The 14,558-nt window shown below is 31.9% G+C and overlaps 1 protein-coding gene across 1 annotated transcript in view; it reads right to left on the minus strand.

The window, feature by feature from the left end:
* The window catches only part of LOC143196012 (retinol dehydrogenase 12), a 22,700-nt gene extending 16,120 nt beyond the window's left edge, over window positions 1-6,580 (minus strand). The window contains exon 1 of the mRNA XM_076403593.1: window positions 6,369-6,580. Coding sequence (XP_076259708.1) covers window positions 6,369-6,504 — 136 coding nt within the window. The 5' untranslated portion in view covers window positions 6,505-6,580. The remainder of the gene's footprint in view (window positions 1-6,368) is intronic.
* Window positions 6,581-14,558: the final 7,978 nt, after the last annotated feature.

Below are 14,558 nucleotides of genomic sequence, written 5' to 3' on the forward strand. Positions count from 1 at the left end.
GATATTTAGAGTTAAACAAATGTTAGCTTACTCAACAATGAAAGATATAGAATAGGTGTATCACAAGACAGTGTTTTCGGTCGTGTTCTTTGCCTACTCTATACAAGCTTTTTTTATTAATCTCTTAGGACTTCAACAATATATCCGTGCGCATTATATTCCGACATGTAGAAGATCGCTTCAGTAAGTGATCTACTCTACAACTTACAATCTAAAACTTATTCTAGATACTATTCTAACTTATTCTAAAGTATATCCTAACTTATTTTAAAGACTATTATAACTTATTCTAGAGATTACTAAATCTCACTCTATGTGTCTATTAATCAATTCGTATGGTAGTTTGCGTTTGAGCCTACACACTACACTGTCATTGGGCACATTTAACAGTTTGGCAGTGCATTTCTCTACAAGTGATATAAATAAAAAAATTTACTATTTGGTGATGACACTGCAATACTTGCTATTGCAGACACTAGCGAATAAGTAACCGGAAAACTGCAACAGGCAAGTAATAATATAAATAAGTGGACCCAGACATGGATAATAAGAGTCATTGAGAGTAAATCAGTGCATATCCAATTCACTTACAACCAAATTGTTTATACATTAATAAATATGAATAATACTATTATTATACACAGTAGGAGTGCTAGGTAAAATATCTTGTGATGACCCTTGACGCAAAACTTCATTCTAAGAAACATATCAAAAACACAAGAAAACAACTAGAATTAAAATATAAAAAAATATATCGGTTACTTAGAAGAAAAAATATATACATAATCCCTAGATAATAAGTTGCTGCTGTACAAGCAGATATTAAAATATATATGAACCTATGGAATTCAGTGTTGGAGATGTTCTGCGAGAAGTAATATTAACATAATACAAGTATTTCAGAGCAAAGTGTTGAAAGGTAATCCACAATACTTTTTTACATACCCAGACACATCATAATAGTTCATATTACTTCATATTGTATATAAATATTGCAAAATTATATAGCATTTTTTCAAGTATCATCGAAATATTTGCTCAACACGTAAATTACACTTAAATAAAATGCATTTTATTACTTTTATTTTAAAAATTTCCTGTATTTTATTTGGCAAATGTGGCGCCCTCTGATGGCAAAAACAACTCTGAACTTTTTACCATTAACGTATGCCATCTATCTTTTGTGGGCTCTAATTAAAAAATAGTTATTAGATTAGTTAATAGATTATTGTACCGACAAATCGGTAACAATTGGGGAAATGACAATAATTTGTAAATATCGCAAGGCGCTAAAGTACAGTGGTGAGTCTACTGGATTATGTTGTGCTGGAGGCAAAGTAAAATTGCCACAATTGCTTCCACCATGATATCCTTTACGCTCTTTAGTTTCTGGGATTGGAAAAGATGCTAAGCACTTTTTGGCGAACATTCAGAAATATAACAACTGTTTCCAGATGACATCATTTGGCACTATACATATTATACAGGACAATTTCATGATCACTTTCCCACAGTTGATCCAAAATTGCATGCAGTAGTTACCAAACACATGATACATGGACCTTGCGGAGTTTTCAAGTACAATTCACCCGGTATGGTTGACAGCAAGTATTTCAAGCGATGCCCAAGAGACCTGATTGCTGAAACCATAACGGGAAATGATGGATATCCATTGAATAGTCAGGGATCAGTAGCGGGCAATGGGCGATCGGTAGTTCTGAATTTAAGAGGACAAAATGTTGATGTAAACAATCGTTGGATCGTGCCATACTCGCCAATATTATCCAAAGCTTTTGAGACTCACATCAATGTGGAATATTGTAACTCTGTGAAGCTGATAAAGTACCTATATAAATATGTTAACAAGGGTAGCGATATCGCCGTCTTCGCTGTAACCAATGCAAATGTCGAAATATCACAATACCAGATGGGTCGCTAAGTAAGTAGCAACGAAGCAATTTGGCGTATCTTTTCATTTGCGTTCCATGAAAGAAACTCTACAGTAGTCCATTTAGAAAATGGTCAGGAGGAAAATAGTCTAGGATTCGAGATTGTCGAGGATCTCAATGTGACCATTGAGAATTTTCTTCCGGGACAGTTGGTTTCCTTCAAATCTGTCGACACCGTTATGAACTAGGACGACGTAGTCAACTATCCCATGGAGTTTTTAACTCCACTGGAATTGCCTGGATTACCACCTCATAATTTAAAATTAAAAGCAGGATCAGTTGTCATCAAGCTGCGTAATATTAATCACCCTCCACTGCGCTATAGAACAAGACTGGCTATGAAAAAGATGGTGAATAACGTCATTGAGGCAACAATCATAAAGGGAAAATACAAAAGAGAGGATGTCTTGATCCCGCGTATACCGATGATTCCAACGGATTTACCATTCGATTTTAAACGTTTACAATTACCAGTACGTCTGTCAAGGCCAGTCGTTGGAAGTTTGCGGAATCAACTTGGAGTTTCCCCGTTTCGCGCATGGACAATTATTTTTTTTATTAATTACGAATTATTAGGTATTTTATTTATCGATTGAGGCAGTACTAAGTCTGCCGGATCAGCTAGTGTACAATATTTTTTATTAAGTTCGGTGACGTCTATTTCTTATTTGAAATGAATTTGCTGAAAAATGTGTCTAAATCTATTTATATTACACTCCAATCTATTGCATTTTTGTGATATTTTGGCTCTACTTTTATTTCATAAAATATATTAACGTTCACACTTTATTATATTATCTATTAAATGCTTATCTTGCTTATCTAATTAAATTAATTCAACTGTCTAATCTCTAATCAATATCAGTCGATTGAGTAATAAATTTTGTCGTTTGATAAGAGAATGTCAATACGTTTTGAATTTACTATTTATTTGTATTATTTAATACATTTGAAATATATTTATTTCATTATTTAATAAAACTTTTCTGATAATACCAGATGTGTCGGTAATTGTTTTCGAATTTTTAAATGGATTTCGATGTTTATAAAATTCTTATATTTATGTTTCAAAATATCGTTCTTTTTATTTCTTAATCCAAATTGACCAGCTATAACCAGATGGTCTTTTGCTGATGTCGCTTCGGGTTCGGGATAGAGAAACTTGGGTTACAACTGGGATTGTCGTAGTTGGTTAAACTACTGGGGTTTGTAGACAGGTGGGGATTTGATTAAGTTGTTATAACTTCTGTCTTTTATAGCTTTATGATGGTATTTCGGGTCTCTCTGGCAGGTCACATGTTTTACATTTTATTGCCACTGCCTGGACTCTAGAATACTTGGAAAAGGAAAAAACCCTCATAAGTGAGTATGGGTTTCAAGAAGAGGTGATTACTAAATATATTATAGTTTCAGAGTTGGCGTGACAAATACATCACCTTAAATAGGGCGAACCAAGATGTTTGCAAGCTCAAACTTTCCGAAAAAGCGATATTAAACGCATTAAACGATTTCACAGATGCACATCATATAATCCCGAAAGAACAATTCGGTTTCCATGCTAAACATTCATGCGTCGCAGCAACTATCCACCTATCACCTCCAAATCGATAAAGCCCCTATTCCATGGCTCCAGAAAGTCTCATACCTCGGTTTCCAGTTCGACCGCAGATGCCAATGGTCTGCCCAAATTCAGCACGCTATTTGCAAAGGAAATGGCGTGTACATCCTATTATTCCCTCTGCTCTGCAGAAAGCAAACTCCCAATCCCACAGAAAGCGACTCTGTATAAAATGTTAGTCCGTCCAATCTGCCTCAATGGAGCACAGGTGTGGTACAGGTATGTCTCGGAGAGACAACTTGAACTAGTCCAAGTGTTCCAATTCAAGAATGTCCGTGCGTCACTCAGAGCCACATGGTTTATGATGAACGTCAATACACACCTCGAATCAGGCATCCCGTTTGTGAAAAATTTCATAAACATGCTCAGTGTGAGGTTCTCCATAGGAACCTTAGAACAAGATAACAATAACTCCTTAATAAAATCCCTACCCGTCGACAAATCCTGGTAGTAAACAAACTACGACCGTCGTAACCCAGGGTCGCCTGCAAAACAATCATATCCTGAACCTGAAGCGAGATCAGCCGAAGACCATTTGGTTCTAGCTGATCATTCTAGTAAACGAAAAAAAAAGGTTTGCAAGCATTTACGATTAAATATACGTATTATTCACACTAAGAAGATAGTTCAGGTATTTTATTGTATTGTATTGTAACAGTAAACATAAGTATAATATAAGTAATTAAGAAACATTTTACTTTTCTTTAAAGAAACATAAAGAATACCCAGGAACTAATTGTTGTCAGTTTCGAGAATCACTAACATCTTCAAGAACGACTTATTTATTGACTTGAACCAACATTCGGAAAATTATTTAGGAATTGCATCAAGTATTACAACAAGATATGTTTTTTTATTCTACTGAGATTTATTTCAAACCTACGGAAGTTAAGTTCCCCAAAATAATAGCGTTATCGATTTATAATTTTTTTTAATATCAAGTTTTGTGCCCGAACGCGTGCCTTTGGGCACGCATACTTTTTCTTATTTCATCAAAAGTTGAAAATCCGTTGAAAATACTCATGGTAGAGATTTACCACGATCATGATCCAGCTTTAACAATAAGCCAAATACAGAATGACAGGCAATTAGAAAATCGTCAGTGCAATTCTGATTCAAATTTATGAAAAGATGTCATTTCTGCATCGAGAGTAATGGATGATAAAAAATGGATTTATTTCGAAAATTCCGATAAAAAATTATAGTTATCACTTGATGAAACCAACTCATACAATTTATGTAAGGCCAAATCACTTTGGTCGCAAAATCAAGCTCGGTATTTGATGAGATTATGTTGGTTTCGTGTATTCTACACTATTAAAACAAACAAAACAGTTTTATTGTACAATACTGATTAGTACCGACCACAAATCATTGATTTGAACAATGCATCGGTTGAAGAACGTCTACAGTAAGTTCAAAGACATGATAACGTGATTTGCAATATTATAACGCAGTCTCGTACAGCGAGACCAATCGAAGAAATGTTGACAGAAGAAATCATTTGGGCGGAAAGTTTTATTGTACTCGCCGTACTCTTCAAGCCTGATTCCGTTCGGCAACCACATGAGACACGTGCTTGCAAAGTAGCATCTCACCAATTTCGAAGAAGTTAAGAAATAACTAGATAAATGGTTTAGGTCAAAGGAAAAACTATTTATTTGGAATTGTATCCATAAATTGCCTAAGAGATGGGTAAAATGTAATCTAATGGTCAATATCTTAAATAAATATATTACTGATAATTTTAAATAACGTGTATTCTTTAGCGAAAACTCCGGAAAGGGATTACCTGACAAATACACTTCTTTTATTGATCTATGTTTTTAATGCATGATTTCCGCGCCTGAAGTGAAATGTATTTACTTCTTGATCTAATGAAAAATACTTTCTTCACGCTAATTTTCATCTACAGATAGCTGAGATTGAGCTAAGCTGAATTAAAATGAAAATATGAATGTTTTTTTACTAATTTTAAAACTTTTTATGCTAATTTTTAATCATTAACTTACACAAAATTCCGTTTATCGTTTGCAATAGTTCTTTAAGTTTTATTCGAATGTACTATTTCTAATAAACCATTAATCTTTATGCAAATCAATTGCTTCAACTCATCATATTATTGTTCACTGTGTCAATATTAATAAATTTATTGATCATCAAAAGCTATACGACCATGTTATTGCAATATTATAATTTTTCTGCAGCTTTAATTAAATATAATTAAATCGTTTATTATAATGGTACATTTTTAATAATTAGCAATAATGTTAGGCTAGACAAGACCCTCATTTAAGATTGTTTTCGTTGCATTAAATTTCAATTAACGCCTATGAGCCAAGAAAAATAGTTGTGTCCCATCAGTGAATATGAAACATGATAATGCTAGACTATATGTTACAATACCTAGATGTCATGTTCTCTTTCCTAACTTAAAATTCAAAAACCGGACGAAACTAGAAAAAAAATGTTAATGGTGGGAAATGGCAATACGAAATGCGATGAATATGATAAATACCTGAATTTAATTTCAAAAACCTTAAGTTAATGTTCAGTTCTCATACCAAATATTATAAACAAAACATTGAAACTATAATACGATATTTGCAAAAACCAAGTTCCAATTTTATTTTTCAGCCAGTGCATAAATACAAACACGACTTGAAAAAACCACCAAATGTTAAAATATTAGCTGAGGAACTCAAATGAAAACAAATACTATTGGAGATAAACAAATATCTACATTACTGGTGGTAAAAGAAACTATTATAACAAATTAAATCATTTGCAATATAACTTACCATTGTTCGCCCCAGTTACAAGGACAGTTTTTCCTACCAAACACACATTACATCTACACCAACCAACAGTTAATTTAAAATAAATTTTGTAAATTACTAATAAACAGACAATAGAGATAATAATATAGACGAACATGTTTCTCAGAGGATTCTGTGCTATTCTTAAAATGATCCAAAAACAATAAATATATTTACGGTGTTTACAGTACAAAGTTTTGTATCAATACTGATAAATATTTTTGAATATAGATTGGACTTGTTGAAATATACAGTGGTGTGCAAAAAACCCAAGCAATTACCTTAGTATTTTTATCATATGAGAAAATAAAACGTATAATGTTAATTAAATTATAATGTTGATTAATATAATACACATGATTGTGAAGTTATTACCTAATGTTTTATTAATCGAGAAATATTCACTATAGCCACTACCAATCGAACAAAAATATTTGGAAATATTTTTTCACAATGTTAATCATTTTAACAGCCTTACACATTTTAGTTCAGAAAAAGTATATTAAATAATAAAATATACAGGGGGTACATAAAATATTAAGAACACCTGATTTGTACACAATATTTATTTATCAAAAAGCGATTGAGTTAGCATTTGCTTTTAAAACAACTGTGGAATAAGTGCAGAAATAGTAATCGAAGGGTGTTATTGAAAACAATACTTTCCGCATATCCAAATAACTTTTGCTTGTATATCTTTCTTGACGTGCAGGTCTATTGTAATACTTTACCATATCTCATAACAATTTCATTTGATTGAATATACAGTGATAGAGAGGTATTACATTCTGTGGTCGTATTGTTTGGCCATCTGATCTACTGTGTGTGTTTTTTCAGGCCTATTTCTAAAAAAGTAAATTATATAAAATATAATTAAACACTTCATTGATATTTACCAAAAATTTGAAATAATTCACTCTTTAACATATTAGCTTGAAAACTTAATTTATGTTTTGCAAGTTACTCCTTAATTACAGCCTTTGTCTAAACACTTATTTTTCCATGAGTTTGCTCTGGTATGGTGCGTTATCCATAACAATAACTGATGGTCCCCCCTGGTTCTTTAAAAGCTGACTTTCAAACCATAGCAAAAACTTATGGATGTTTTCTTCGTGGTAGTCGCTCTTGAAATAAAAAAAACTAGTAACTAAGAAACAATTTACCCTGCTCAAGAAAAATAAATCCATTTCTTTTTCTATCACGAAGAACAATATATCTGTAATGAATTATATAAAAAAATATTACAAGTAACAAAACCTAATCTTCAAATGTTATTCTAACTTTTACCTTTTTCCATCAACTTTTGTTGTCTTTGCACTCTTTTCATAAGAGTTTTGTTTTGAGAGATAAGAGTTTTGTTAAGGGCGGTTTAGTGTTCCATTTTAAAATATCTGTGTCTATACACACTTGAAATTGAAATAATTGTATTAAATTATGTTCATATTGAAAGTAACTCACTGTTTTCATTCATTTCATAAATTTAATCTCGTATAGAACTCTATACTCTCGTATAGTATAAGAAAGATCATAACATATTCTTTTTCTTTATTTGAGAAATTTTAGTACTAGAATTTAGTACAGCTGCAACACAGTTAAAATATTTCAAATAAAAAATGCAGCAACTTAAGGTTTAATAGTTTAGAGTAAATGATGTGGCTCGGTGAATGGAGGTAAAACGAAATGAAACAGTGGTGTTTACATTATGTGACCGTTATTTATTGAAGTAATATAAAATATAAAAATACAAATGATAAAACGGATGGCAGCGGTGTTACCTGGACACGAGGCTTGGGCAGTCGATGGTGGCACGTCTAAACCAAACGATGAATGAGCACTGAATGACCCGAAATATCCTTCAATAACATCCCAAATAAACATCTCGGGGTTGCCAGGTATTCGTTATCGGGTTCTAGTTGGCGCTGCTGGCACCCCGCCCGTGTTCAACATCTGGGACTATATTTCTGGGTATTTTGTAAACCGTTATTCCACGATGTAAAATTCGACATGCCTCAATGCCGCTACAATAGTATCAACTTGCCTCTATAATGAATTTTAGTGGGCCCCATTATCTCGTTCCTGTTCGAAGTTATTCATTACAAATGTAATCTGTTTCTGACTGACTAGTTTTTAGTTTCGGAATTGTCAATCCGAATAATTACAAATACTAAGCAGCGATGTGAAATGTATCAAAACAAGCAAAGCGCCAAAATATGTTTGGCGGTTTAAAACCTTTTAATGTTTCATATCACTAATGTTTTGAAGATTTTTGAAGATACTTGATAACTAGACTAAAAATTGATTGATGTACTTGAATGAGAAGATGTATTATATTGATATTTATATTATTTTGCCTATTCCCTGTAAAATATCTAAATTAAATAGCCTGGCCAAAAGGAGTGGGATTTGATCGAGAATGATAATAAACTGTGATTAGTTAAACGAAATTTCTTTAGCTCTATAATATTATCCCTATATATATCTTCTATAATATGTAATTCTTAACACTTGCAACCGCAGTAGACTGACAGTCTCTGTTCAACATATTAGATGTTTTTTTAAATTTGGTTAATGATGTTTATTACCGGAAATACGAAATATCAATATAAGCGGGCGTTAAACAACTAAATCTAACTATTAAATTCGACTGCCTTAAAAGAAAGAATAAAGTTTAAGAAATAAGAGATTTGCATTTAGTATTATTGATTTATGTAATGTATACAGAGGCTCATAATTGTATTCTCATCGTTCATAACTTTATATATTTGCCTTGACAAAATCTGCTGCCGAAGCCTTTAAAAACTTTTGGTGATACTGCTTCGTCACATCCCAATTAGATATCTTAGTTTCATCGTTTTAAAAGTGGTGACAACGACATAGATCCGTTCGGAGGACCAAAAAGGTCGAAGACGATGAATTACAAGTCTTATTACACGAAATCCCATACCAAAGTATTACGTAGCCAGCTTAGTAATTGATAAATTAAATTTTGGCGTATTGGGTCTACACTGACGATCTACTATAACAATCCAAAGCGCAAAAACAAAAAAGATGTAATGTGATGTGTTACGAGTTGCCATAACGAAGCTATTACTATAGCTGCCTATCGATGTCAATTGAACAAGAAGTTACTTATTGTAGCAAGAAAGACAGGAAATAGCAAGTAAAAGATTCAAAGTCATCTTCTTACATGAGAATGCTCGGCAAAAGCAAATGTTATAAAGGATACACTATTGCAGTTGCAAATCGAAGTTCTGTCGCAACCAGCGTTCAGATCAATACAGCATAGCTCGGCTGACCCACGGTCCATGATTTTTTGTCGTATCTTCAGTATCGTAGTTTTTTTTTCACTATTCCGTATACATAATATATAATGTTATGCATACACCTTTCTTGATTGTCTCTCTCGCCAGTATATACATACTTCTTTATATATTTTATACCATGTTATCTTTTCTATCGTGTATTACTATTTCTTCACTTTTATTTATATATCTCTGTAAAATCATTATGCTTTTTTTCATTTGACACCCTTGAAGCGGTTTTTGAATATAGAAAATATCCAGAAGGATATAAAGCAGTACTTAAATCAGTAAAGTGGATATGAAATGATATGCCTTTTATATTATGAAAATTTTAATTAAAATGTCGCGAATAACCAATGGTGTGTACGAGGCCTTGTTGTTAAATAGTTAGAAGTTATCGGCTCATAATTCCGACTTCTTAGGATGAATATTTTGATTCAAGCGACGCATAACATTTAAATAATATGACTTATTAACAGGATCGCTCGGCGGATGGAGTTCATAACGACTACGAGAGATACTTAGTGGAATGATGTTAGGCTAATTCGGAACTTTCTGTACCAGATGCTTAGGAGATTAAACAATAAGAACAAGTCTCAGAGTGGTCGAAATTCTTCATGAAGCTCTATAATCATGACACACTGCCGGGTTTACCAACTACCAATAATGTAAGTTACCAAAGCCAGCGAAAAAAATATTATAAGTGAAATACGGTTTCTCAAGAGCTTCACGACTTGGATACTGTAAACAAGAAGAAAACGAAGCTAATCTAAATGCGATACTCAGTGACCAGTTGAGGAACAAATTCAGAGATGCAAATTGCCATGATTTGGACAAATTTATCAAACGAATTTCTTCCAGAGCGACTGGCTGAAAAACATATATAAAATAATGATTTGAAAATATATTTGAAATTAAATTAAAAGTTATAAATATTATTTGTAAATCACAGAAGATGTTTAAAAATTTGATAATGATTAGACTTGAATACTCGTATAGGAAAATTATTTATTTAACAAATTGATAAGAACTAATCAGAAATCAGTTACAGGAAACACGTGTCAGTTGATAAGCTTCACCAATTATTAATATTCATATGAGGGCATTTGAAAAAATACATACATTTTGGGGCTTATGATAAGCAGAAGTCAAAATAAATTTATTTTCAAAAACATTTTTCAATTCATTTGCAAAATCCCTTTGACAGGATAGGGAGAAGGACAAAGAGGTAAATTAATAAAATTGTTAGAATAATTTAATAAATATACAAGAAAAATACCAATATCCTCAATGCAGACAACATGAAACCAAAAACTTAAAACACCAAAAAAAAACTCAAGCAAGACTAAGACAAGGGGGAAATTTAGTCCCAACCCCATTTACAATATTAATGGATTAAATAATATAGACATATTAGGATTACATACAGGTTACAAAAATATGGAGAAATAGGAATTTTAAACAGATGGAATATGATACTAATAGAATATGAAATGATAATGAATAAAATCAATAAGAAAGTCATGTCAATGGGAGAAACAGAAGTAATGGATATACAAATTGAGGACATAAAAAGTGAACAGTTAAATGCGTTGCGCATATAAATCAATGAGAATTGAACCTAGTAAATGGATATAAATGCTATAATTGGAAAAATATGTGTATTTATGCCTCGCTATAAATGGCAAAGTTTTGAATGAAAGGAAAATCCAAGTAAAACTAAACTACAAGTTATCGAAATCCTTGATATTAATATCTTTTTATTTTATTTTGTTCATTTAAACAACTAATGAAAATACTTAACGATAAGTTTTAACTATTCTCTCTTAATACTTCTCTCATTGCCATTTATGTTTTTAGCGTAAACATTTATAATAAGATATAATTATGTATTATTTACAAATATTGTGTATCATTTCCTTTCACATTTTATGGTATTTTATGTAAAATCACGTAATGAAAGATTTTTGAATAATACCTACCCGAATGAAAATATATAATTTTCTGATTTTATGACATATATCCGTAATTAAATTTAAATTAGTTTAAAAATAGGTTTAGTAAGAACTAGAGTTGGGAACTATCGACTGTTTAGTAATTGACTACTACTTTTACTATCGACTTTTTACTAGTCACTGTTTCAGTCGACTACTTTCAGTCGCTATTTTCGGTCTGACTGATATAACTGTCGACTGTTTCAGTCGTGTAGTTTTAGTTACTATGTTCGGTTCTGCAAGTTTGCTTCGACTGCTTTTTAACATTCTGGCTCTGTCGCCCTAACCGCGACATTGAAAACAATGTGCCGAATTTATGTTTACATAGACTTATACGTAATATATATAGTTTTATGTTGTTTTTTTTTTGGTTTGCTTGTTAATAAATGTTAATATTGTACATTAATATAGCAACATTTTGGAACACTATTTTTCAAGATTATTAATGTAATAGGACAAAAAGAACAAAATAGAGAATGATAAATAGTAAAATACTTTTGACTGTTTTTATAGCAATAATAGGTAATATTATTTTTATTGACTTTTTCGTTTTGAACTAACACTCTTGATTTTTGTTTGAACTTTTTGACTGTCAAAACTTGAAATCGAAGCGATTTGAACAAGCTTTACAGTTAAATTTCGTAAAATAATATAAAAGGTAAAGGGGTGATAACTAATGACATATGACATAACTAGTGATATATTTTGATAAACGTAGCTAGAATGAAAGACATAATTACACCAGGTGCTACAAAAACTTTACAAATTAAGCAGTTCTTGGAAATGCCACTTATTGGGCGTTTAGAAAATCCACATATTACCTGAATTATATCAGTTACATTTAAAATATTCTGCTACAGCCGAAACATCTGTGCCCTTTTTTCAAAATTTGCCCAAATTATTAACGATCGAAGAAATCACCCCACGGGAGAAAAGAGAAAATAGGTGTTGATTCCATCATAGGGGCTTTCGCTTGGGGAGGTCATTCGTAATTTACTTTTCATCGCCAGCTAAAATCTGCTTCAGAAATGCTGCTCGAATTTGTTGCCATTCACAAATGAAAACGCAGTCTATGAAGTTGTTTTTTGGTTTAACTCGTATGGCCCCATACATCCAGCTTCTTAACGAAACGTTTTTTTGGTGCCAGATTTAGCTTTTGGAAACTAGAAACAGACGACATATTGGATAATTAGCTTTTCTGATCATGGTGCATCTTTGACATCGAAAGTACGGGAACTAATTCGATGAAAACCAGTTGTTGCAGTATCAAAATCATAAACACTGTTAACATTTCCAGTATCCTAGCTTGCGTTTTCATTTTTATCGAAGCAAAACACTAAAATATAGGGTATTCTGTATTTACTGGTAACCATATGAGAGACTTCAAACAAAACTGAATTAACCATTCACAAAACTCTCAAACATGTTTTTAATCCGAAACATCGGCTTTCCAATGCCATTTATCTAAAAACGATTGAATTTTTACAGCGGTAGATGGTAGATTTTTCATTTATTCGCCATTCTCGTTGGACTGAACTGATTGGTAAAGATGATTTAATTGACAAATTAGTTATTAATTTATGCTTAGAAATAATAGTATTGTTAAAGTATAATATTTCTTCTTTAGTTAAAAGAAGGAATCTGTGTTAAGTACAATAATGAAATGTTACTAGTTTCTAGGGACTTTTTCGTATTTGTTAGATATATATAAGTGTTAGTCAAGAGAAAAACCACATTATTGTTGTATATAGATTATTCATCAGTTCAGTTTATTCATCCAATCGATGATGAAGATTTATTATGGATTTATTATAATTTGTTTTTATGATAACTTAAAACTAGGTATATAACTGGGAGGACCCATCGGCCCTATCTCAGTCCCTGGTAAAATAATGTTTATAAATGTCACTGCTGTATTTCTTAATATATGCACCTCACTACACAAGATCAGATGGTTGATACTTTTGAGTCTGTGTCCTGCTCTGATGGTACCCAAAAGTTGTAATATTTCAATATTCGTATGAGAAGGTCTTTCCTCATGCCCCCTTGCAATTTTTTTGATTTCTTGACTGACTGTGGGTACCTGAAGGTCTCGATGTAGGTAATCAGTCCTATAATATTTGGGTGCACCCACAATACCTCTCAGGACTTTGTTCTGAAAAATTTGTATTTTATTTATGTTACTCTTTGCAGAACATCCCCATAATTGAACTCCGTATGTCCATATAAATTTCAGTATTTGCTTATATAATAGCAATTTATTATGTACTGACAATTGTGATTTTCTTCCAATTAGCCAGTATTCCTATATTTCATTCCTATTTTTCCTATATTTCAATTCCAGTTTCTTTTCTTCTTTATATAAAAAGCCTTAGAAAACCTTAGATACTACTGGTAGCAGTGATATAGGTCTGTCTATAGGCTTTTATTTCGTTTGGTGGCTTCCCAGGTTTTGGGATCATTATAATTTCCGCCATCTCCCAAATATCTGGGATTTAATAACTTTGGTTAGCTCTTTCGGTGTGACTAATTCAATCATGGAACTTTCAGCTTCTATGTTCGGCAAATTATATTCTATATTAGTTTCATCTCTTATTTGTTTATTTCATCTCTTAAATTTCTCAGAGAGTCATTTATGGTTTTGTTTTCAATTTCCAGTATTTCCCTTTTCAGTCTTTGGGTTATATTGTTTAAACTATTTTTATTTTCAGATGTTCTGTTTTGCTGCCACTTTTTTCGTAATTTACGTCTTTCAGCTACCATTTCCTTCACTTCTTTTGGATAAAATTAATATGTCTACAAAAACATTCATCAAGGATCCTGAGAAATTATTAGTTCAGCAGACCAACTTAACTAATAATACAAAAAAAAATTAA

The sequence above is a fragment of the Rhynchophorus ferrugineus genome, unplaced genomic scaffold (genome assembly GCF_030347505.1).
Source record: "Rhynchophorus ferrugineus isolate W39M unplaced genomic scaffold, kcgeb_rfMv2 rfM4, whole genome shotgun sequence".
NCBI lineage: Eukaryota > Metazoa > Arthropoda > Insecta > Coleoptera > Curculionidae > Rhynchophorus > Rhynchophorus ferrugineus.